The 26,765-nt window shown below is 35.8% G+C and overlaps 1 protein-coding gene across 1 annotated transcript; it reads left to right on the forward strand.

Annotated features, from left to right (window-relative positions):
• Positions 1-59: 59 nt before the first annotated feature.
• On the forward strand, positions 60-24,262 carry LOC126822027 (treacle protein). Its single transcript, XM_050550744.2, has 9 exons — positions 60-140; positions 7,939-8,080; positions 9,239-9,453; positions 10,863-10,972; positions 11,315-15,869; positions 16,669-16,739; positions 17,058-17,117; positions 20,004-20,059; positions 23,016-24,262. The coding sequence occupies exons 1-9, from the start codon at positions 81-83 to the stop codon at positions 23,033-23,035; spliced, it is 5,289 nt and encodes a 1,762-aa protein (XP_050406701.1). The 5' UTR covers positions 60-80; the 3' UTR covers positions 23,036-24,262.
• Positions 24,263-26,765: the final 2,503 nt, after the last annotated feature.

Here is a 26,765-nt window from a genome sequence, read left to right on the forward strand (position 1 = left end):
TGTATCCATAATATGATTAGAGTAACCCCCCTTTGCAAGCAGAGAGCGCAATCATAAATTCCAAGCGGGTTATTCAAAAGATGGATATTTCCATGAATACCTCAGCTGATACCGATGGATTAAATGTCTCGGTGTGCGACGTAAGTATTAAACACATGAACAGTCCACTTGTAATTCAATATATATCCGAAATTTTGACAAGGTTCTATCAACATTCAAACACATAACGTCGATGTGAAAGAAAGAAGTCGCAGACAAAAACAACGTGAACGTCTCTAGTCTGAAAGTCTAAACAAAACAAAAATCAAACAATCATTCATATCGTCATTCATTCGTTTAGTAATTGTCATCAACATCCCTTTTTACCGTGTACAGTCGTTTTTTTTTTTGTAACTGAAATACTAAGATAACTGCGTATAGGAAAACATCTATCACTCATTTATTTATTATTACATTTTTGTCCATTGGTGGATGGGTTGGATGGCTGAATGGTTAGCACGTGTGTGCTGTATCATACGGCCTGTCCGTGTCATTGAGTCAACTGGCGTGGTTTGGAATCCCCGGTTGTACATGACAAGGGGTAGGGTCGCCTGTCCAACCTCTTGGGTTTTCTCCGGTTTCCTCCCACTGCTAAAGACCCCTACGCGCAAGCGAATTATTGAAATAAAATTAACACATGTTAGTCCCGAAATGACCTAGTTTGTGTTGAGTGGACGTTAAACCCCATTTATCTCTCTCGTCCATTGGTATGGCATAATTGTGGTATTTAAAGTAGCTAAGTCTCTAACTCAATATCATCCAAAGTCTTACACGTTGAAAATACGAATTATTTGTCAATTCAAATCAACATTTATGTTGTGATCTTACCAGGAAAAGGCAGGCTTCTGATATCCAATATTTAAGACAAAATAAACATTTTACCATTGGTACACGAATCGTGTACCATAGTGCGTTTAAGCGTCATTTGCAACAAGTGACCAGAAAGAACAAGGCTAGACATATTCAACTGGAGAGCCTGCTTAATAGACTGGAATAACCAGACGCTAGAAATCGCTATAGGGTTGAGACACATGCTGTATTTCGCTGGACATAACTGATTTGTCAAAAAGGAAACAATTGAATGTAAATCAGTTTTTATACAGTCAGATTACATTATTATGTGTTTCGACCCATTTGGGTCAATTTCTAGGTCCCAAATATTAGCGATTTAGCTCCTTTAAAAATTTAAAGAAATTCAGAGAAATTAGAAAAGCTTTTCAAGATTTTTATAGTTCATATGGTAAATTAATATCAAAAGCAGGTGTCAGAACTTTAGAAATTAGACACATGAGATATAGCCATTGAGGGTTTTAAATTAGCTGGGGACAGACCTGCATATGTCACATTTAAGATCTGTTAAAAAATAATACTAGTTGTCGCTATTCAAACCTACTTCAGGTACCTAATGTTAATTCGGAAAAACATGGAAAAAATTCATTCAAATTCCAAGCAGCCAAGATTTGGAATAGCTTACCACAACATATCAGAACAACCACTAAGTTTGGTTTATTTAAAAAAGTACTGTTTACTTGGAATGGAACACAATGTGTAAGTCTATTATGTGATATACTAGTGCTAAAGTATGTATATATCAATTATTGACTGTGATATTTCCATTTAAATAGACTGTGATAAAGGGAAACTTTTAAATGTAAACTGTCAAATTTTATTAGATTTTAAAATAACTTATCAATATTTAAGTAGGAATGTGTTATGTTGTACTGTAATATATTTTAATGTAAATTTAGAATTTATTTTTTTAATTGAAATATTTATGTCGGTCTAAAAATTCCAAGGAGCTTGTGTTTTACTGTCATAATACGTACATACCAACTATAAAGATTATCTTATCTTATCTTAACACCCTCTCCCCTACAATGTAACATTAACATTTCTGTTAAAATAACAGAGTCAGGTAGCACGATTTACACAATTCCACCCAAATCCCACCTTTTTTCAACTTATATCACAATCGATATTTGATAATATACCTTTCTTTATACCAAATTGTCATTTTTAATTTAAAGTAGTTTTTCGTGTCGAAAGGCCCCTCAGAATACAATTTCCATGCAAGTTTGAAAGCAAATCCTTATTTCAACTCATTGAGTCGAGTCATAATAATAATATCAGAATAATTGATATAATTTTCAATATTTGATAATATAAGCTTACCATTCTTTATGCCAAACAAAAAAAAAAAAATTCATTCATAATGACATCGTCATTAATTCGTTTAGTAATTGTCATTGACAATTTATATCAATATTTGATAATATACCATTCTTTATGCTAAATTGTCATTTTTTATTGAAAATCGTAGCGGTTATGTGTGCCCTGTATTAAATGAGTTCAAAATGTGATTTCCAGTTTGGAAGCTGGAATCAGTGTCACTCATGTACATGTATTATACGAAATCGCTTGCTCGGAAATTTTATTTTAATGGGCCTTTTAAAGCTACGTTCCCAGAAAAGTATTTATCGGGTGGTTATTTCCAATAAAAGTATGGCAATTTTGGTATAGATATGGAAAGTACGGTATAAGCTTTTAAATATCCAATCTTACTAGAAAAATACTGGATTCCCTGAAAAACACTCATGGAGCGCATACAGGACAAAAATGTACAGGTTTCCCTAATCGACATCCCGATGATTAGGAGTGTCTGCACGCGTGATGTCGAAGTTTGCACGCAGAGATTGAGCACTTGACTTACATGTTGATAAACCTTATGAAGAGTTAGACGTACAACACTTTCTAACATAAAAATCACAGAAAAAGACGCGGGCAGTGGATAATCCGAAAATTTTAATTAGGCTTCGATATTTGTAATAAATAGTCAGCGATAAAGGCAACATCATCTTTTGTATGCAATGAATTCTCCTCAGACATCACACTCGTTGTGTCACATGACACAAACATGACCTCTTTTGATCAAGTTTTTATAGCCGGGTATTCCCTGACAATTGCAATGTTTTGAGAAGGATTTGAAGCAAAATTATGATAAATTAATTAGTTTGAATATGTTTTTAGTCCAAATATATCATAAAATCACTCAGTTTGTAGCCGGTAATGTATCTTTTTAAACGAAAACGTTACAGTTTTAAATTAAAAATGACAATTTGGTATGAAGAATGGTACATGTATATTATCAAATACCGGTACCGAGATATCGATATATTGTGGAATGAGTTGAAATAATGGTAAATAGTGCTACCAAACAGTCAGCTATTTTGCCTTTGGACTTGTACTAGGCTAGAAGGAGTAGTAGTGTACTAGAACTAGTACTTTCTTTTAAATAAAAAGGGGGATTGAGTGGCCGAATGGTTTAACACATGCAACATGTGTGTTAGAACACAAAGGTCTGTCAATGGTTAAAGCGTTGTGGTTTCGACTTCCCATTTCTGGCAAGGAATAGAGTCACCTATCCAACCAGGATCTTGAATTAAATTAGTATTTAAATTAGTGAAACAAAAAAGCCTATTGAATTTCAGCAATTTCCGTTAATTACGTCTTGAGTTATGGCCCTTGTTTCACTTTCTTGAACCTTGTGAACACTCGAATGACGCAAGTTATCATCTGATCTGTATGAAATTTATATGCTTCATTTAAATTAGTGAAACAAAGAATCCTATTGAATTTCAGCAATTTTCGTTAATTTCTTCTGGAGTTATGAACCTTGTTTCACTTTGTTGCATATTGTGAACGAGTTATCATCCGATCTGTATGAAATTTGTACGCATCATTTAAACTATTGAAACGAAGAAGCCTATTGAATTTCAGCCATTTCGGTTAATTTCTTCTAGAGTTATGGCTCTTGTTTCACTTTGTTGAATCTTGTGAACGCTCGAATGATGAAAGGTATAACTGATCTGTATGAAATTATATGCATCATTTAAATTAGGGAAATGAAGAATCCCATTGAATTTTAGCAATTTCCAATTATTACTTCTCGAGTTATGGGCCTTGTTTTACTTTGTTGAACAATGTGAACGCCTGAACGACAAGTCGTCATTTGATCTATATGAAATTTATGCATTGTTTAAATTAGTAAAACAAAAAAGGCTGTTGAATTTCAACAATTTTTGTATGTTACTTCCTGAGTTGAGGCCCTTGTTTCAGTTTTTAGCACTTTGTAAATCGTCAAAAGGACGGAAATTATAACCTGATCTGTATGAAATACTCGCATTACCTACAAAAAATTATACATGTGATAACCCTTGTTGCAAAATGTTTCATATCAAAACGCATTGAGAATGACCACAGCCAGATATTTTAGGAGGTGGTGTGTGTTCGCCAGACTAAAAAAAAATATATACCCCAAAACTAAGCTAGACTAGCTTATGAATCTTGTTGCAAAATGTTCAGCATATCCGCATGTATCAAGAATCTCCAATGCCAACCATTTTTAGTGGTGGGGTGGGGGGGGCAAAACTTGTTGCAAAATGTTTCATATCAAAACGCATTGAGAATGACCTGCCAGATATTTTAGGTGGTGAGGTGTGTCCGCCAGACTAAAAAAAAACCCAGGTACCCCAAAACTAAGCTAGACTAGCTTATTTACTAACCGCATGAATCTTGTTGCAAAATGTTCAGTATATCCGCATGTATCAAGAATCACCGATGCCAGACATTTTTAGTGGTGGGGTACCCCTGCCAGACATCCCTAATTGACCCACCCCAGCTAGACTAGCTTATTTACTAACGACATAAAACTTATTGCAAACTGTTTAGCATATATGTATCAAGAATCACTGATGCCAGACATTTTCAGTGGTGGGGTACCCCCGCCAGATGTCCCCAATTGCCCCACCCCAAAATCAAAGCTAGATTTAGCTCTTTTACTAACTGCATTAAACTTTTGCAAACTGTTCAGCATATATCCACATACATGTACATGTACATGTATCGAAAATCACTGTGACACTGATGCCAGACATTTTCAGCATATTCACATGTTCAAGAATGACCCCTGCCAGACGCCCCTAATTGTCCCACCCCAAAAGATAAGCAAGACTAGCTCATTTATTAACCGCATGAAATTTGTTCAGCATATTCACATATACAAGAATGACACTTTCAGACATCTCTAATTGCTCCACCCGCATAAAATTTGTTGAATAATGTTCAGCATATTCACATATAACATATATTAGGAACGACCACCGCCAAATGAAACGTCCCTAATTCCTCCCCCCCAAAAAAACCCCCTAAAAAAACAAAACAAAAAAACTAAGTTAAATAAAAAAAACTACCGGTAAGCTAAATTAGTCCATTTACTGACCGCAGACATGTTCATAGGTGGTGTACACCGGCAAGTTGTCCCTAATAGCTCCACCCCGAACGAACATCAATGACAGGACACCGGGTAAGTTTACTTATTATCTAAACTCTTATGTTTAATGTTTTGACACTTTTACTTAGAATTGACCAAGACATTTTCAGCGGTGGGGTATCCCTGTCAGACGCCCTTAGTATCAGTGAAAGACTAGTTTATGTCTTCTGGATCAGAATCAGGTTCACTCTTTGTAGTTTCACATCAACACATCTTCTTAATGCAAACAGCAAGGCACAGTCAATCTTCTTGACATTTTCAAGTGGGTTCTCCTGAAATAAAACTTTTCATAAATCACTCGGTGAATCAATATAGACAAACTGATGATAATATTATTGTCGAGACGAGAGACCATCCATATACTATACATCTGGTTTAGTTAAACAGAATTCATTCACACTACAATTAAGAAAGAATATTTTGTGTTTTTTTTAAAAATACAGATAGCTATGGAAGAATTTATATTACCTCATTGATTTTACCAGTAATTTGCACAAGTTTATAGTATCGTGCTTAATCGACATCTCGCTGTCCTATTTGTTCTCAGTTGTCATTGTTGTTTGTTCGGGGAAGGGGCGAGGAGGCAATTAGAGACATCTTGCAGATTTACACCACCACTGAACATGTGTGGTAGCACTTGGTCCTTCCTGATACATGTGAATATGCTGAACATTTTGCAACGAATTTCATGCGGTTAGTAAATGAGCTGGTCTAGCTTAGCTATTGGAGTGGGCCATTTGGTGGGGGTACCCCGTCACTGAAAATGTAATTGAAATATAAGTATATCTCCCAAAGATACATCTGACCTTAACTTCATGGATTATGGCCCCTGATTGTACCCAAAATCACGTTTTTAGCTTGTGGACACTCTATACATGTAGGTCACAATTTTTATCCAATTTAAAAAAACGTTTGAATATATCACTGTTACAGCGTAATGTCAGTTGAGTTCAAATTTCGTGAAAATTGGACCAAAACTGCCAGACAAAATGACTGCCCCTCGTACGCAAATAGTGAACCCTCTGGAGGCCACAATTTTGATCCGATTTTGATGAAACTTTAAATTTATGTTTAAGCCTATATCACAAAGATCTTGGTTCCTTTGGATAATCGCGCATAGCCTGGATTATGGCCCCTGATTTTTCGAAAAATCACATTTTTAGCTTGTGGATTCTCAAGAGGTCACAATTTTTTAAACGATTTTAAAAAAAACGTTTAAATATATCACCATTCCACAGTCCACCATTGCCATATTGAAGGTTGAATTCGAATTTCGGGAAAATCGAAATGAAACTGCCCGACAAAATGGCTGCTCTTTGTCCGCAAATTGTGTAAAAGTATGTAATACAAAGGTAATGAACCCTTTAGAGGTCACAATTTTTATCTGATTTTGATGAAACTTAAAATATACTCTTCAAAAAAAGTAGGGGATATTCAGAAACAATACAAAACTGCGGAAATGCACTGCTGTTTTTATTATAGGTAACCAGACCAGTGTATGTTAATAACAGGCCAATTGCCTACACATGAACATAAACAGTTCATATGGGCGGCTTATCTGACGGCCCCATTTCACTCGCAATGAGTAATAATGAGTAATTGCTCCACCAATCCTCAGACATTCAGCAATTCATCGTGGCATGCTCCTAATCAACCGTCCAATCACGATTTGGGGCAATCTGACCCACTCCTCTTGCAGTACCACAGCCAATTCTTGCGGTGTTGTTGGTTGATGTCGACGAACACGTCTCCTGATCAAATTAAACGTAACACACTAAAGCAAAGATACGCTAAACAGTAAATCTTATGCAAGAACCGATAGGAAAGCAAGTGTCAAATTTGACAATGAACCCCTCCGAAGTGTATGGCACTATTGCGTGTCGCATGTGCAGCTCAGTGGTTCTGTTGGAGCGATAAGTTCTTCATCTGTGAACATACTCTCAAAGCATGTCAAGTGTCCATGACTATTTATCATATCACAACCTGCATAGGTATTTGCATCTGAATATCCCCTACTTTTTTTGAAGAGTATATATCTTTATATCCCAAAGATCTCAGTCCATTTTGATATTTGCGCATTTCAGACCATAACTTTCTAGATTATAGACCCTGATAGTAAATTGCTTTTGTTTTTAGCTTGTTCTCTATCCATTTCTAGCAAAATGTGGGCGTATCTTGCCTGGCATCTGCTGGTTTTAGTCTGACGGACACACCCCACTGCCTAAGACAGTCTCGATACATTTTGATTCTCATAACATTTTGCAGCAGGTTTTCCGCGGTTAATAAACAAGCTAGTCTAGCCCAATGTTTGGGTCCAATTATTTTCTCCTGCTACAAAACAATGTAATAAATATTCGAAGATGGTTCAGGTTAAAATTAAACAAAAAACGACAATTATTCTTTCAGTTAGTGTATAAATTTATGCCTTTAAAAAAAAGGGATAACCTATCACCTCGGAACCCTTTAATACACGAGGCATTATAATGAACATATAATAAATTTCAGCTATGAAAATAAATATAACATTAAACTGTAACTCTTGATAATTAATTCTTTACTTGTTATAACAGGATCTTAATCTTAGTAACACAGAAGATGATGCTTTTATTAAGAGTAGAAGTGCGAGGAAAAGGAAAGCACAAGGCATACGACATCGTTTGAATTCATCAAGTAAAAAGAAGAAAATAATATCCTGTAAACTAAGTACAAGTTGTAAGTGTATTTTTATATCTCAACAATTTGATGTGACTGTTAGTAAGTAAATAATAATGATATAAACTTGCGTCATCAATAGTGCCAGGAAGGAGTAGAAGCTTATCAAATTTTAATAATTTCTGATAATTATATGTACATGTAAGTCATGATACCTGCAAAAGAATTAAAATGTATTATGGACTGCTCCAACGACTGAGGGAATATGTTTTGTTGCCTGGCATCAGACGAAGTATTTTACTAGTATTTCCATTGGCTTTATAAACCTGTCACCCCTGCCATAATATTATTACTGCCATAGTGAGCTGATCTATAACCCCTGTTCACTCAGTCTCAGTAGAATGACCCCCCAACAACATGTTTTTAGAACTTCCTGTTTAAGAATATATAGTAGAATTGTTCCACCCTATTAAAGATACATTAGTTAAGAGTTTAATAAAGATTTAATAAAGAATTGGCCATTCTTGTCTTAATAGTTCGAAAATAGATAATGTAAAATGAATAATTTGAAAATATGATTCAAATTATTCTATTGTGAGCGAATATATTAGCCACTAGAAGAATGCCCGGCTTCGCTCAGGGGTCATAACCCCGAAACCGAAAGTGGTAGACTAACGCCACCTGGCCTATGTTACTCCCCGGTCCGAGCTACCCATATACCCCAAATTTCAGACTCGGGGCCAGACCTAGTGTAGCCGCCAACCCCGAACAGACAAACAGACAGACAAACGACAGTCACAAATATTAGTATAGATTGAAGGTTTGACAAGACGTGTGTGATAATTGCAACTACCGTACTGGTTGTTCGAAGCTAAGTCTCGCTCCTCCATTTTTAAAATAATCAAGATATGGCTGAACCCGTTCTAATCTATTTAATATCGGCGAAATCCGATGCCATCGAGAGTTGATTATGGCATGGATCAGTTAATTAATGTTTAATTAATAATTTAGATAACATTTCAAGCCTAAAGAGAGACCTACAATAGGCAGATTTAGCTCTTGCATAATGTATGTTTAAAAGTATAAAACAACCTTTTATGTTTCATTATCAAACAAGATGATGACAAAGCATACTGCATCAAATATTCTTATGATTATAAAATTTGCTTATTATTAAATGTACATCTAAATGTATCAGCTTATTCTTTATTCTTTAAGCAATAGGTTCATTTTCTAAAGAGAACCTTCGTGGAAAGAACAAAAAACTTGCTGTTGATCTTCAAAAGTTAAAGATTACTCTCAGTAAACTTAACAGAGAATATGTTGCTCTTCAACAGTATAATCAGGAAGCCATGGTTACTGTGCGCAGAAAAAGAACTCAAGTAAACGATATACAAAATCGTATTAAGAATGAAACAAAGACACGAATTCAGGTATGTTATAAGCTTACTACATTTAGCGCTTGGTGTATAGTTTCAGTGCATCAATACCTTGACTAAGTTTGATAAAGAACATTTTCTGCTCAGGGTAAGCAGAGCAATAAGCAATTTAATTGGTTGAGACTTTGGATCCCAATAACTCTCCTTCTAATTGAGGTAGAATGTTCAAACTCTTGGTGTAGGCTTTCATTAGGTGAATGCCTTGATGGAGTTTGAAGATGAGCATTTTCAGCTTAGGGTAGGCAGAGATAAGCAATTTGATTGGTTGATGCTTTTGGACACGATAACTTTGGTTCTAAATAAGTGAGAGCAATTAAACTTGGTGTATAGTTTCGTCACATCACAACCTTGACCAAGTTCGATAATTAGAATTTTCTGCTTAGGGTAAGTGGAGTGATAAGCCATTTGATTGATCAAGATTTTGGAACTTGACAACTTTGATTCTAATTGAGTGTTATTGGTCAAACCTTGTTTATAATTTTATTACATCAATACTATTTAACATAGTTCGATGCTGACTTTGGAATGCAATAACTCTCCTTCTAATTGAGCTAGAATGGTCAAACTTGGGTGTCTATTTGGTGAATGCCTTGACAGTGTTTGATCATGCGCATTTTCTACTTAGGCTAAGCAGAGATAAGCAATTTGAATGGTTGAGAACATGGAACACGATAACTTTGGTTCTAATTGAGTGAGAGTGATGAAACTCTTTGAGTATAAATTCATTATATCAATACCTTGACTAGGTTCGATGATGAGGATTATATGCTTAGCTAAGTAGCGATAAGCAATTTATTGGTCGAGACTTTGGAACGGAACAACTCTGCTTTTAATTGAGGTAGAATGTTTAAACTTGATGTAGATGTTTGTTAGGTAAATGTCTTGACTGAGTCGATGACTAACATTTCCCGCTAAAGCTAAGCAGAGCTAAGCAATTTCATCGGTTGATGCTTTGGGACAAGATAACTTTGATTTTAACTGATGGAGAGTGATAAAACTTAGTGTATAGTTTCACTACCAGGTACTTCAACACCTTGACTGAGTTTGATCATGAACATTTTATGCTTACTCAATACTTTTGAAAAAGATTTAATGTGCAATTAATCAATATGTATTCATCTATTTATTTTGGGATTTTGGCGGAAGACATCAGCCATATTGTTGGCTTGTTAAAATCACAATGAGTTGACATCTCCACCATGTTATGTTGAATGATGGACCTTTCTAGACCCTTCAAATAATCACAATACTTATTATTATACAAATTTGTTCTCCATCTTACTTTTCACCTTAATTTACATTGGATATACGTAATGAGGTAACAACTGTCAAGTATCAATTAAAAGAAGGATATACATAATACAACATGTATCTTCAATAATTTCACTATTTTGTTTTTGTAGAATGGTATGAGCAAGGTACAAGATATAATTAGTAAATCTTTGACCAAAATGGTTTCTCATGCCAAATCTTCGATTACTTCTCCTCTTGATAAATCATCAGTTGATAACAGGTGAGCTCTATTAGTTTAAACAGCTTCATTCTAGAAATATTCAGCTGAACACAGAAATAAAAGTTTTTTAATGTTGTTAATAAACATTAATTTTCTGTCAGACAATTGGCAATATCTCTAAAGGTAACTCCCTTCTTAGCAATACATTAGATGGTACTGGTAGAATTTGAATGGATGCATTAATGTTGACATCACTTTTGTCATGTTATTGTCTTGACACATAAATTTAATATGTACTATCTCATATTCTTTTACAGATACAATATTGTAATTCTTTGTTTGTATTCATCTCTAGATTGAAATATTTTCTTTTAAGTATTAGATTACCTACTTATTTTTCAGAGATTCCTTGAAAACATTTGATGTTTTGACTACACAAGTTGACAAAACAGCAAAATTGAATACATTAACACAAGATTCGGAGCCTGTTCCTGAAGTGAATAAATTGGAAAGAAAAATACGGAGATCAGCCCTTGTTTATGAGCCCCCCAGATGCCATAATCAACAAAAGAAAAGAGTGGAAACTTTAGAAAAACCAACAAATAGTTTACTAATAGAACCTTCGCGTGTTTGCAATAAATTGCAGTCAAGTGTGACCCCTGGTTCATCGGATATTCACAGTAACTTAATACCAGAGACTTTCGAAGCTATACCTATGTTTGTGATTACACCAGAAGATAATGACTGTACAACGTACCCTGATGATGAAATGAACACCACCTTAGTTTGCGCTACCCAGCCAGTAAATAATTTTCAAAAGGACACCCCAATGTTGAAACCCAGAGGAAATGGAGTAAAGACTGCATTTCCTGTTAAAAAATATAATTTTGAAACGCTTGAAACTAAAACGCTTCATGAACAGTCTAGTAATTTACCAAAAGTGAATTTGAGTCCCAATCCTTCAATTAATAGTACCACAAAGAGCACCATAGAAAATACACATCAAATGAATAAGATTTTCGTCTCTTCTCGTGATAGAGAAAAAACGTGTAATTTACGAGAAACATTTATGCCCAAACAGAAAGTCAAACCTAAGCCTAAAATAAAGAAAAAAGTGGAAGAGCTACCCCCAATTGTTACCCCAAATATACCAAAAACTAAAAGCATTTTTGATTTTCATATTGAATCCCCTTTAGTGCTACCAGATAATAAATCCACTGGAGATGCCAAAAATAGTCAACAAAGTTTAAAATTAAAATGTCCATACTCTAACAAATCAGAGACTATTCCTAAAAATAGACTGAAAGTTTCTAAAATTACTAGTGAGTATCTTAAGGAGGATGGTCCTGAGAAATGTGTGCAGCATTATAGTGCTCCAGTTAAAATTAAAAGCCCAGATTCAAAATATATTGAACTTAACGGTCGCGGTAGATCTCGCAGTAGAGGTAGACCGAAGAAAGATGTGACTACTACAGCAAATGCAGTTGAAGATCCTGGTTCAAGTCAAACCTATACCATGCCTGTTAATTTGAATAGTCCAAAGAAAACAAGTTCTGATCCTAAGACAAGAGGCAGATCTCGTAGTAGAGGTAGACCTAAAAAAGATATTACTAGTAGTAGTAGTACAAAAAATGCAATTGAAGATTCTGGTTTAAGTCAAACCCATACCATGCCTGTAAAATTGAATAGTCCAGAGAAAAAGGTTTCTGATCCTAAGACAAGAGGCAGATCTCGTAGTAGAGGTAGACCGAAAAAAGATATTACTAGTACAGAAAATGCAGTTGAAGATTCTGGTTCAAGTCAAACCTATACCATGCCTGTAAAATTGAATAGTCCAGAGAAAAAAGTTTCTGATCCTAAGACAAGAGGCAGATCTCGTAGTAGAGGCAGACCGAAAAAAGATATTACTAGTACAGAAAATGCAATTGAAGATTCTGGTTCGAGTCAAACTTATACGATGCCTGTAAATTTGAGTAGTCCGGAGAAAAAAGTTTCTGATCCTAAGACAAAAGGCAGATCTCGTAGTAGAGGTAGACCGAAAAAAGATATTACTAGTACAGAAAATGCAGTTGAAGATTCTGGTTCAAGTCAAACCTATTCCATGCCTGTAAAATTGAATAGTCCAGAGAAAAAAGTTTCTGATCCTAAGACAAGAGGCAGATCTCGTAGTAGAGGTAGACCGAAAAAAGATATTACTAGTACAGAAAATGCAATTGAAGATTCTGGTTCAAGTCAAACCTATACCATGCCTGTAAAATTGAATAGTCTAGAGAAAAAAGTTTCTGATCCTAAGACAAGAGGCAGATCTCGTAGTAGAGGTAGACCGAAAAAAGATATTACAAGTACAGAAAATGCAATTGAAGATTCTGGTTCAAGTCAAACCTATACCATGCTTGTAAAATTGAATAGTCCAGAGAAAAAAGTTTCTGATCCTAAAGCAAGAGGTAGATCTCGTAGTAGAGGTAGACCACAGACAGAAATCAGTACTTTAATAGAAGATACTACTCAAGTTTATAATGCACCAGTTAAATTGAATAGTCCAGATACAAAATCTACTGATGCGAAAAGGCAAGGTAGATCACAAAGTAGAGGTAGATCAGACAAAGATATTACAACAGAAAACTCAGTTGCCGATTCAGATTCTAATCAAATTTTTGCTGTGCCTGTAAAACTGAATTCTCAAGACAACGAATCATTTGATCCAAAAATGAGAGGTAGGTCCTGCAGTACAGGAATACCCGAAATCAACAGTTCAGAAAACCCAGTTGATGAAACTAATCAAGTTTATAGTGCTTCTGTCAATGGTACTACTCAGAGTAGAGGATACAAGAAAGAAACAAATAGTCCAGACAAAAAATCATCTGATCATAATGGTCGAGGCAGACCTGAGAGCAGAAATAAACCCAGGAAAGAAACCAGCGCTTCTGAAAACTCACCTGACCTATCTAAAGATGTTTATAGTGCTTCTGTCAAGATGAACAGTCCAGATTCAAAATCTGCAAATCTCAAAGGCCAAGGTAGATCTCGAAGCAGAGGAAGACCCGAAAAAGAAACTATCAACATAGATTTACAAGAAAATTCAGTTTGTGGCCAACATGCCAAATTGAACAAACCGGACATCATTGTTAAAGAATACCTAGACGATGACCCTGAATTGAATAAAGCTTACAGTGCACTAGTTAATATGAACAGTCCAGATACAAAACCTTCAGTTGTAAAATGTCGTGGTAGATCTCAAAGTAGAGGTAGACCAAAGAAAGAAAAGATCACAAAAGATGACCTAGAAAAACTAGAAAGAGCAACTATAGACAAGTCGGTTGAAGATTTTGATTACACTGCACCTGTTAATATGATCAGTCCAGATACAAAACCTTCAGTTTTACGTAGAGGGAGATCTCGAAGTAGAGGAAGATCGAAGAATAAAATCACTGCCATAGAAAATGCTGCTAAAGAACCTGAATTCTTTTCAGATTTTAGTGCACCATTTTCATTTAGCAGTCCAAATACAAAATCCTTGACTATAAAATGTCAAGTTAATGATGAGAATAAAGGTAGATCTAAAACCATTACCAATTCAAAAAACTCTGCCAAAACTACAGAAAAGTCAATCGAAAATTCTGTATTATGTGACATTTATAGTGCTCCTATTAAAATGAACAGTCCAGTTTCAAAATCTTCTGAATTAAAGAGTCGAGGTAGATCTTGTAGTAGAGGTAGACCAAAGAAAGACATGTCTGTAGAAAGTGTAGTTAAAAGTTCTGAAACCAATGAATCTTATAGTGCACCAGTTAAACTCAGCAGTCCAGATTCAAAGTCTTCTGATTTAAAAAGTCGAGGTAGATCTCGTAGTAGAGGTAGACCAAAGAAAGACACGTCATTAGAAAGTGTAGTTAAAAGTTCGGAAACCAGTGAATCTTATAGTGTACAAGTTAAACTCTGCAGTCCAGATTTAAAGTCTTCTGATTTAAAAAGTCGAGGTAGATCTCGTAGTAGAGGTAGACCAAAGAAAGACCAGTCTGTAGAAAGTGTAGTTAAAAGTTCTGAAACCAATGAATCTTATAGTGCACCAGTTAAACTGAGCAGTCCAGATTCAAAATCTTCTGATTTAAAAAGTCGAGGTAGATCTCATAGTAGAGGTAGACCAAAAAAAGACATGTCTGTAGCAAGTGTAGTTGAAAATTCTGAAACTAGTGAATCTTATAGTGCACCAGTTAAACTGAACAGCCCGGATTCTAAATCATTGGATCTCAAGTTCCAAAGTCGAGGTAGATCCAGCAGTCGAGGTAGACCTAAGAAGGACATGGCTACTACTGAGGGTGCAGTTACAAATTCTTTGTTGAGTGAAAATCATAGTGTTCCTGTTAAAATGAATAGTCCTGATTCTATTTCCAAAAATAAAAGCTGTGGTAGATCTATTAGCAGAGGTAGACCAAATAAAGATCCTGCTACAGATTCAGCTAGTGTCCACATTATTCAATTTAATAGTCCTGCTTCAACAGTATGCACTGAATTGTCACAACAAAAGGTTCACTCAAACAATTTAAGACTATCTGTTAAAGATTTATCAAATAAAGATTCTCATTCTCAACTTCAGTCTAATGGTACACATGAAATTGAATCTGAATCCAGCAAGAAACCCAAATTTTCTCCTGCATCAAAAATTCGAAAAAGGAAAAGTGAAGATAATGAATTACCTATGCAATCAAAGAAGGCAGCCAATGAGAATAAAAATATATTATTAGAAAGTCAGAAAGATAATGTTAATTCAAATGTAGAATTAGCTAGTAAAAAGGAAAACTCAGTTTCAAAAGTTAATCCATGGGCATTAAAGGCACAGAAAGCAAGATCAAGAAGTAGTAAATTGCTTAATCTACCTACTAAACTAATTCCTTCCTTAGAACAGAGCAACTTAATAGATCACATGACATCATACCAATCTGAAATATCATCTAAAAGGGTATTGTGATTTGAACTTAATTTGTATTCTAATTACATTTTCTGATCTATGATTAATGAATTTAATTGTCTATAACTACCATAAAGTAGAAAGTTGAATTATTTCTTTTAACATTGCAAATTCTTATTCTAAAATGTCTAATTTTAATGATATTTATTACTTAATGCTATTTTTATATGCCCAAATTTAATGTGCATATTGTTGTCACCTGCATATTTCGATCTAAGTATCTTACCTTTTTTTTCGAAGTCTCTTTTCAATTTACACTACAGTTGGATTCTTTTCAGATCTGTAGGGATAGTTCATACAGTCGTAAAAAAGAATCCCATTAAAAATAAATAAATTCAATCAAACATTTATAGGAAAGAATCCTGTTTGAGGTTTGAATTGTAAATTTTGAACATGTTTTGCAGCGTTATCCTTCCAGTCACATGTTGACTGTTAAAGCTTGTGACTGAGATATAGAATTTTTTTTATAAAATTTATAAGAACTTTGTTAGATTGTTTTTAGCAAAATTTAGAATATTTTTATTGTATATTTCTGAGTCATCTCCTGCCGTTTACACCCAGATTCATAAAATCTTGTGAACATGATAAACTGTAGAGCTTTTGACCCAGTTTTTAAAACAGTGTGAGATAAGAAAGATTCCTATCTGATTTCAAAATTATTGCATCGCAAATGTTGATGTCTGTATTCTAATTTGATGTGTATGATATACTATGTACATGTATTATACTCACAATGCTTTTAAATGTTTGTTTTGATACATATTAAACTGTTTTGTTATCTCTGTTTAAGTTATCAGACGTACATATCAACCCTGATTCCCTGTCAGATGTTAAACGTATCAGTATTGATGAAATAACTGGGTAAATATTAAAATCTTAGGAGCTTGACCCTGTTTGATTTAAAGTGTTGAATTGCTGGGTTCTTCTGATGTTATTTAGATATGTAATTAGTAATTTCAGTTCTGTTCAAAAATTAAACAGTCTCCCATATCATTGAATTAATGATAAAACCAGGCCAGATTTACATAAACATGAAAGAGTATGGTGTAATATAACAGTAGTCACATTTAGCATAGTTTTTCATGGAGGAAATAGATAGACAATTGTATTAAAAACAGTGTTATTTGCGTATCTCAATTGTAAAGTCTGATATTAAGATTATTATGTTTTACTTTATAGTGAAAGAAAAAGTAGAAGAGCAGCATGTGCTGTATCTTATAAAGAACCTTCACTCAGCAGGTAATATTAATTCAATATTTTCATATACACTCAAAGCCATTAAAAACGCAATGCCAAATTCAAAGTTTATTTACTGCAATAACAACTTTTAAGAAGTGTACATAGCAATTGACAAAATTGAGATAAAAAGCATCTGTGGATAATTTCATGAAAGAATTCACTACAAATGCACAAAACTGAAACGTCAGAGAACCATGAAACAGAGCAGGGGTCAGCTGAAGTCAATATCGGGTATGTCCACCCTGAGCTCTTACACATGCCTGAAGTCGCCTTGGCATGGACTGGCACATATGTTACACTACATGCTGTGGGATTGTTTGCTAATGATTTTGGTGTGCCTGTGCCAACACTGCAACAGTTCGTGGTGGCACAGCTTGAGTTCGAACCTGTTGTCCATGTTCATCCCAAACATGTCGGGAGACAGCAGGCCATTCCATAACACGGACATGGTGATTGTTCAGAAAGTCTCTTGTCAACCTGGCAGTGTGGGGTTGGGTGTTGTCATGCTGGAAAACCATCTGTCGAAGGACGCCATGTTGGGCCAACATTGAAAGCCACACTGGATGAAGGATGGCGTCAACATAATGTTAAGTGTTGAGATTGCCTTGGACCACCACCAACTGGGACCGGAAGTTGACGTTGATAGCGACCCAAACCATGACACCACCTCCCCTGAAACGATCCCTTTCCAGCACACAGTTACAAGCAAAGCGTTCATGTCGACTGAGGTTGAATCGGGATTCATACGAGAAGATGACATTTCACCATGGTGTCTTGTGCAGATACCCCTGATTTGAGGCCCATTGCTGTCTGGCAAGTCGATGACGATGCAAAATGATTTGACCTTTGGAAAGGTCGACAGCAGCGTACCCCAAGAGTAGCCAGACACCTTCAGACTGTTTGAGGGCTGATCTGACGTTGCCGTGTTCCAACAGTTCCCCTGGCAGTAGCTGACTGGAACCTGTTGCGCAGATGCTGTAGTCGGATGTGGCGATCTTGAGCAGCGGTTGTTACAGGTGGCACTCCAGGTCTGTATTTGATCTGTATTTAAAGGGCCAGAGAGCAGGAAACGCACGTGTAAAACTTGTGACATGGGACTGCTTAAAATCGTGAAAAAAGACAAGTGTTGCGTTTGCACGAACAAAGTTCATTACCGAGAACAGATATTGGGTTTAGATTAAGAACTCCACAAAAAGAGACCCATCACAAGTTTCACCTATGTGCCATAAGATAGGAAAGCTCAAGAAAATGTTTACCAGAAATATTTCACGAATTAGGCATTGCGTTTTTAATGGCTTTGAGTGTATTATTACTTGAAAGTGTTGACGAGGCTAAAGTTAATATCCAATTTATACACAGTGTTTACGGTCATGAGACGAAGAAGCTTATTGATTTAAACACTTTCTGATAATTACTGCCAGAGTTATGGCCCTTGATCACTTTAAAATATCTTGTGGATGCTTTAGAGGCTATAATTTATACAGTGTTTAAGGTCATGAGACGAAGACGCCTGTCAATTTTCAACGATTTTCATTGATTATGACAATTGTTAAAAGTTTTGTATGCTAAATTTTAGAATAGGGCAGAACTAAAGCCAAATAGGTTGTTACTTGTAATCATATTTTACATTCCTGACAAAAGAGAAAAAATATGTGACAACCCTTGTTGACTCCCTAGAAACCTATTTTTATCCGATTTTGATGAAACTTAAAATATAATTAATCATATCATGAAGATCTGGGTTCCTTGGGCATATCGGATCGTAACTTCCTGGATTATGGCCTTATTGTACATAAAAAAAATATTTTTTTTAACTTGTTCTCTGTTAATCTCTTGCAAATTGTGAGCGTATCTTGCATGGCAACCGTTTGTTAGCTTATAGACACTCTAGAGGTCACAATTTTTATCCAATTTAGAAAAAAACATTCAAATATATTATATACTCTTAAAAAAAAGTAGAGGATATTCAGAAACAATACAAAACTGCGGAAATGCTCTGCTGTTTTTATTAGAGGTAACCAGTGTATGTTAATAACAGGTCAATTGCCTACACATGAACATAAACAGTTCATATAGGCGGCTTATCTGACAGCCCCATTTCACTCGCAGAGATACACTGTTGAAAGTGAAAATGGATGTTTTAGATTTTTGTCTTAATGAGTAATTGCTCAACCAATCAACAGACATTCAGCAATTCATCGTGGCATGCTCCTCTTGCAGTGCCACAGCCAATTATTGCAGTTGACGTTGATGAACATGTCTCCCGATCAAATTACATGTAAATGTAACACACTAAAGCAAAGATATGCTAAACAGTAAATCTTAAGCAAGAACCGATAGGAAAGCAAACATGGATAGGATAAACCGGCAAAAGGCAGTTTTCTTCAATCCTTCCTTGAAGTGTCAAATTTGACAATGAACCCCTCCCACGTGTATGGCACTATTGCGTGTGGCACATGCAGCTCAGTGGTTCTGTTTGGGCGATAAGTTCATCATCTGTGAACATACTCCCAAAGCATGTCAATTGTCTATGACTATTTATCATATCACAACCTGCATAGGTATTTGCATTTCAATATCCCCTACTTTTTTTTGAAGAGTATATATCACTGTTACACCATAATGACAGTTGCACGTATCAGACCATAGCTTGTACTCTGTCCATCTCGTGCAACTGGGCGTACATGTATCTTGCATGGCATCCGCTTGTAGCATTTGTTCAGTTGTGAAAATTAGATATTGTCTGAAAAATGCAATGACTATCAGTGGCTTTATTATATGTTTGTGTTATACCAAATATAGTAGCAGTCCATAGAGTATTACGATGTTGTTGGATTTTAATGTTATATTACTTTTTATTACATTAAGATTATTATCATTTTACAGCAAAATGAGAAGAGAAGATGTTTTAGAAAAACAAAAAGCAAGACTAAATGAACAAAGTGAGCTCTATATTATGTATTCTATTAAAGTTTAACCCTATTTTTAAAACATGTAGCTGGGTTTTTTTTTTCATTATGATTTAGAAAATCAAAAAACAAATAGTATATTCTATTAAACTGTGGAACAAAACCATAACAGTCATTTTCAGTGCTGGCATGATATATCGTTGAGTCGCAATACCTCGATTCGTGTATTAAATTGTGAGATGCTGAATCGATGTAACACAACATTTTTTTGTGTTTTTTTGTCGTTTCAGTAAGTAACCTGTAACCTATCACTCTTAATTATCCACGACACACATTATCCATAGGTACACAAACACACAATATCGCGGTATAAAACAGTTTTATTTCTTCGACATTGGTAGGACTAAAAATATCAATTATTCATTTTTCCTGTTGTTTTCTTGGTAAATATTGACCTGGTTATGAATCGTGATACAAATCATATCGTAGCACCTGAATCGCTATCCATGTCGTCTTGTGACTGCAGTGGCAATACCCAGCACTAGTAATTTTACAGATATTTGCAACTGTTCTTCAGGAAAAATTCATCTCTCATGCGTGGCATGCCATAGTAAATATAAATAACTCTACCACTTGGTTAGTTTTAAATTGAAGTTTATTGATCTAGGTATTCAGTATAAAAATTCACTTAAATGTAAGATTCAGATAAAGAGCTAACAGTTCTCGCTATAATAGTTAAAATATAGATAATGAAAAGGGAATGTGTTGAAAATTCCATTCAAATTACTTAATCTGAGCAGAATTGCCATTGGAAGAACAGTGTAGTCTTGATTGTTATCGTTACCATTGTTACGATTATTAACAAGGTCTTGATTACCCATTACTCATTTTTTATACGCCCACATTTTCATATGGATGTATATTGTCCTCGCCCCTGTAGTTCCATATTCAGACGTCCGTACGTCCGCCTGTGTGTCCGTCCACAATGTTTATCTGATTAACGAAACTTGAAATATTGGTCTATCTCCCAAAGATCTCAGTTCCTTTCGATATTGTTACAATTTTTATCTGATTTTGATGAAACTGTGTAACCCAAATTATGACTCTTGATTCTACGAAAAATTGTGTTTTTAGCTGGTGAACCGACTAGAGGTCACAATTTTTATCGGATTTAAAAAAAACGTTTGAATATATCACCGTTACACCCTAATAACAGTTGATAGGGTGACCCATGCACCTACAGAAATACAGTCAACCGCTGATAGTTCGAGACTACCACTGAAGCGTGCACATTCGCCGTGTCGAGGCCAACTTTCTGACAGTATGATACTATAAATAGCCATGGCACGTGCAATTCTCTACAAATCTATCAACTATTACAGCCGTAAAAATATTTTTGTTGACGATTTTGAATAGCAGTAAAATTAAGCTTCTTGGTTATTACAGCAGATTTAGAAATTACGTATGTTTCATTTTTTAAATCGCTTTATCATTAACTGTACCGTTAAGAGCGGCATCTTTTGGTTTAGTACAAATAATATCTCTGAAACACTCGGGTTAGACAGGAACATGATACTAGCAGTAGTTTCATTTTACTTTTACAAGCTTCTTAAAACAATTGTTGAGCTAGCTAACGTGCTCATTTCTAAATTCAATTTCTTGTTCTAGCTTTCTGTTATGTTTCGTAAAAAAGTAGTCTTGATTATCCCGACCTGTCAATCAGCCCTAGAATGGTCGATAGACTGGTTAAGCGAGACTAATTTCAAAACAAGGGCACGTAACCTATCTTTTACTCAAAAGTGTCTGGATGTTATTGACGACACATGGAACCAGTTTTCAGTCTATTATTTATAGATGATTAATGGTCATAGCTTATTAAGTACAACATGATCGTTTATTTAGTGACTATAATTGTGTGAAACTGATTTGAGGCTTGGCATATATAAAATATTGTGGCGAAATTGTCGAGATATATGGAGATATTTATTTATGGTGGGTCACCCTACAGTTGAGTACGCAAAGAGTGTAAAAAATATGGTATATTAAGGTTGTGGACTCTCTAGAGGCCACAATTTTGATCTGATTTTGATTAAACTTTAAATTTATGTTTATATCACAAAGATCTTGGTTCCTTTCGATAGTCGCGCATATTCAAACGTAACTTCCTGGATTATGGCCCCTGATTGTTCGTAAAATCACATTTTTAGCTTGTGAACCCACTAAAAGTCACAATTTGTATTCAGTTTTAAAAAAAGTTTAAATATATCACCATTACATATCAATGAAGGATGAGTTCAAATTTCGTAAAAGTCTGGCTGAAACTGCCGAACAAAATGGCCACTCCTTGTATGCAAATAGTGTAAAAGTATGTAATACCAAAGTTATGGACACTCTTGGTTCCTTTCAATATTTGCTTCCTGGATTATGCCCCTTGATTGTACGAAAAATCACGTTTTTAGCTTGTGGACCCTCTAGAAGTCACAATTTTTATCTGATTTTAAAAAACATTTAAATGTATCACCGTTACACCCTAATGACAGTTTAGTTCAAATTTTTTGAAAATCGGACCAAAACTGCCCGACAAAATGGCCGCTCCTTGTACGCAAATTGTGTAGAAGTATGTAATACGAAGGTTGTGGACCCTCTAGATGTCACAATTTTTTTTCGATTTTGATGAAACTAAAAATATATCTTTATATCCCAAAGATCTCAGTCTCTTTCGATATTCGTGCATAATATCTTGGATTACGGCCCCTGATTGTACGAAAAATCACATTTTTATTTTAGCTTGTTCTCAATCCATCTCTTGCAAAATGAAAACCAAAAGCATCCAATGATCAAGGAGTTGATTATTGGCTTAGCATGTGAATAAATGTCTAATTAATGATGTATATAATTCAAGATAAAGACCTACATTAGGCAGATTTGATGCATCTTTAAGGAAAAGATATTTGTCTCAAATTTTTATAATATATATATATATTTTCAGGAATTGATGACAACACATGATACCATGGGGTGTGATAAAGTTTACAGTTATCAAACTAAATAAAGAGTTGGGATGGTAAACCCCAGGAGCTTTGGGAAAAAGAATTGATCAAGAATATATCAAATTCAAATGTTGATGCACAAGTCTTTGATTTATTTTATGATTGGAAATTCAACTGGTTTCAGTTAGGACGTTTTATCAAGACTGTGATTCAAAAAGAGATCTGTGAAATTCAATTTCAATAAGTGAATTACCTCCCTTGATTTATCTCAAGCAATGTAAAAATACTTAATTTCTCCACTTAACTAAGTGTGTTACCTTAAATCTGTATTCAAAAACTGTATGTCACATCTCCTTGGCTATGTGAAAAACGTAACTGTAGACTTAAATTAGGGAATACCCGCAATTGCTAAAAAGTATGAATTTCCAACTTATGGAATACCCGCCACTGCCAAAAATCACAAATTTCTAACTTCGCACGCAAGTTATGTCTCGTAACTGTACAATTAAATTAGGGAATACCCGCAATTGCCAAAAAGTATGAATTTCCAACCACCCGCCACTGCCAAAAATCACAAATTTCTAACTTCGCATGCAAGTTATGTCGCCTTAAGGGCACCACTATACTCACACTAAACTTTCACTGTCTGTCTAAAATTAGCTTCGCTTGAGAACAGACACTGAGAAATATATATTCCGCTTCAATTTAATATCATTGAAAAGGTTTATTTATTTGTGTGTATGTCAGATATGAAATTGAGTAGAACCACATTACAAAATAGTATACTATTTAGGGCAGAGATCTATTCTCAAAGAAGATGGTTATCTGTGTATGGAATGCACTATACTCCGGTTAAAAGAAGGCATTATAATCTCACTTAACTTTAAGGTACCTCCCATAGGTCACTTAAAAGTTAAGGCAGCCCAGCTAACTTAATAGAAAATTTTATACTTTGAATACCACTTACCCCTAACTTTCAGAAAGTTATGTATATTTAAGTGAAATCTAGAAGTTAAGTGACTATCTTAGACTTAAGACCTCCTTTGAATAAAGACCCAACATATAGTGATTGGGAACATGATTTATACATGTACATAATATTGTAGGTTAAGCTACTGTCCAGAAATAAACCCACCAGCTATGAAAACATCCCGGACAATATTGTGAAAAGTGCTAATTAATATTATTAATTTTTATGTAAAATTCTGTAATTGATGTGACAATTGTATTCAGAATATTAAATGCTATGCCTATGTGCAGAAATTTGTGTGTTCCATATTAAACTTTGAAATTACAACTTTGTAGCGAAGCGTTTGCTTGGCAATGTTTGTTAGGATGGAGCTGGTGTGATTTGTAATCATAGAATGATTAACTAAACTTAACACTTTGTTTCATGATAACAAATGAAATGAAATAGGGTTTAACGTCCTGTTCTTCTCCAAACTGGGCTAATGAAGAACGGCATATGCCATAGTGTGCTGTGAGGGAAATTTTGCCTGGACATCGGCACTACGGCCTTCTCTTATATCGAATTCCAACTGTCAAGGAATCTTTTACGTACACGCCAATGTGTACATGGGACCTTGGTTTCTCATCCCATCCGAGTGACTAGACAGCTGTCCTTCTCGGGTCCTCCGTCCTGCATCACTGACAGGGGAGAACCACGCTGGAAAATCTTGATGAACTTTCTCGGCTAATGCAGGGATCGAACACCCGACCTCCAGGCTAGCGAGCAAGCGTCTTACCCACTTAGCCTCTGTGATCCCCTCATGATATCAAAGTATAGCTAACATAACAATAGATTCACTTACACCAGTCACAAATCTCATTTTGTGAATATAAACATTTACTCTCATATGAATGAATGGGGGATGTCTTTGGCTGGGGTTACTGTCTATGTCACAAAAATTAATCATTACCTTTTTTATACGCCCACATTGAAATGTGGTCGTATATTGTCGTCGCCCCCGTCCGTCCGGCGTCCACAATTGCTTGTGGACGCTCTAGAGGCTAAAGTTAATATTCGATTGACTTTAAATTTATATATACTATTCAAAAAAAGTAGGGGATATTTGATTTTTAAGTGTTATTAAAGTCACCTAATGAAACTGACGAAGAAACAAATGACAAAATGAAATGAAGTTCACATTCATCGATTTATTCCAAATGATCGTTAGACTAAGTAAGGCACAGACTGACCATTATAAGGGTAAAATGATACCCGGGGTCAAACAGCAAAGTTACCACAGCATCACAACCAAGTCAGTAACGGGTAAATCCTCCTCTGTTTGCCAAACAAGCATTGATCCGACGTGGCATACTCCTAATGAGACGTCTAAGGTCATTTTGGTCCAGATTGTCCCATTCCTGTTGCAACGCAGCAGCAAGTTCTTGGACATTGGCAGGACGTTGTTGACGTTGACGTAACCTCTGTCCAAGCATGTCCCAGACATGCTCGATGGGGGAGAGGTCGGGACTCAGTGCTGGCCAAGGTAATGTGGTGATGTTCTGTTGTTGGAGGTAACCTGTAACGATCCTAGCCCTGTGACATCTTGCGTTGTCATCCTGGAAGATGAAACGGCGGCCATGACGTCGTGCGAACGGCACAACATGGACTGCCAAGATGTTGTCCCGGTAGTACTGGCCTGTAACACGCCCTGCAACAACATGTAAAGCCGTTCTTCCAGCATCAGTGATGCCTCCCCACACCATAACAGAACCACCCCCCAATCGATCATGTCTGATGACGTTAACGTCTTGGAAGCGCTCGTTTCGACGATGCCACACCCTCCTACGTCTGTCCAAAAAATCAACAGTGAACCTTGACTCATCTGAAAACATCACATTGCTCCAGCGTCGATTATCCCAGTGTTGACGATCCCTACACCAACGACGTCTTGCCTGAATGTGATGATCTCTCAAACAAGGGATCACGCGAGGACGTCGGGCGCGAAGGTGACCCCTATGCAGTCGATTCCGAATCGTCTGGCCACTCTGTTTGAAGACGAGCGCTGATCTGATTTGCTGTGATGACACGATTTCTCAAGGCCAAGGTACGGATAAATCGATCCTGGGCTTGAGTTGTCGCTCTTGGTCGACCTGAGCGTGGTCTGTCCTGTACAGATTGTGTATCACGGTATCTGGACCATAGCCTGCTTATGACAGACTGAGAAACATTCATCGTCCGCGCCACAATCCGCCTGTGTTGTGCCGATCTGTAGCATGCCAAGGGCACGTAACCATTCATTTTGGGTAAGCCGACGCATATCAAAATTTGTTTTCTGGCCACTAAAACAATTAAACTGATGTTTCCACCCTGGAATTCAATGCCGCAATGACTGTAACATTCAAAGTCAGAGTCGTGCAAATCTTGGGTTGGACCCCCATGATGATTCAAAGCATCACCTGCATTCCATGCGGTAGCTATTGGTGCGTTTGGGCGTCACATGTAACTGGAAATGTTTCTTCTGTTAGGTTCTATAGTGACTTTTTTCGTAGTCATTTGCATATTTTAGTATTATTCCCCCAAAATCAAATATCCCCTACTTTTTTTGAATAGTATACAGTGTTTAAGTCCATGAAGCGAAGAAGCCTATTGATTTTCAGCGATTTCCGATAATTACTGCCAGAGTTATGGCCCTTGATCACTTCAAAAAATCTTTTGGAGGCTCTAAAGGCCAAAGTTAATATCCGATTGACTTTAAATTGATACACAGTGTTTAAAGGCCATGAGACGAAGAAGCCTATTG

This window comes from Patella vulgata, chromosome 5 (genome assembly GCF_932274485.2).
Source record: "Patella vulgata chromosome 5, xgPatVulg1.2, whole genome shotgun sequence".
Taxonomy (NCBI): domain Eukaryota; kingdom Metazoa; phylum Mollusca; class Gastropoda; family Patellidae; genus Patella; species Patella vulgata.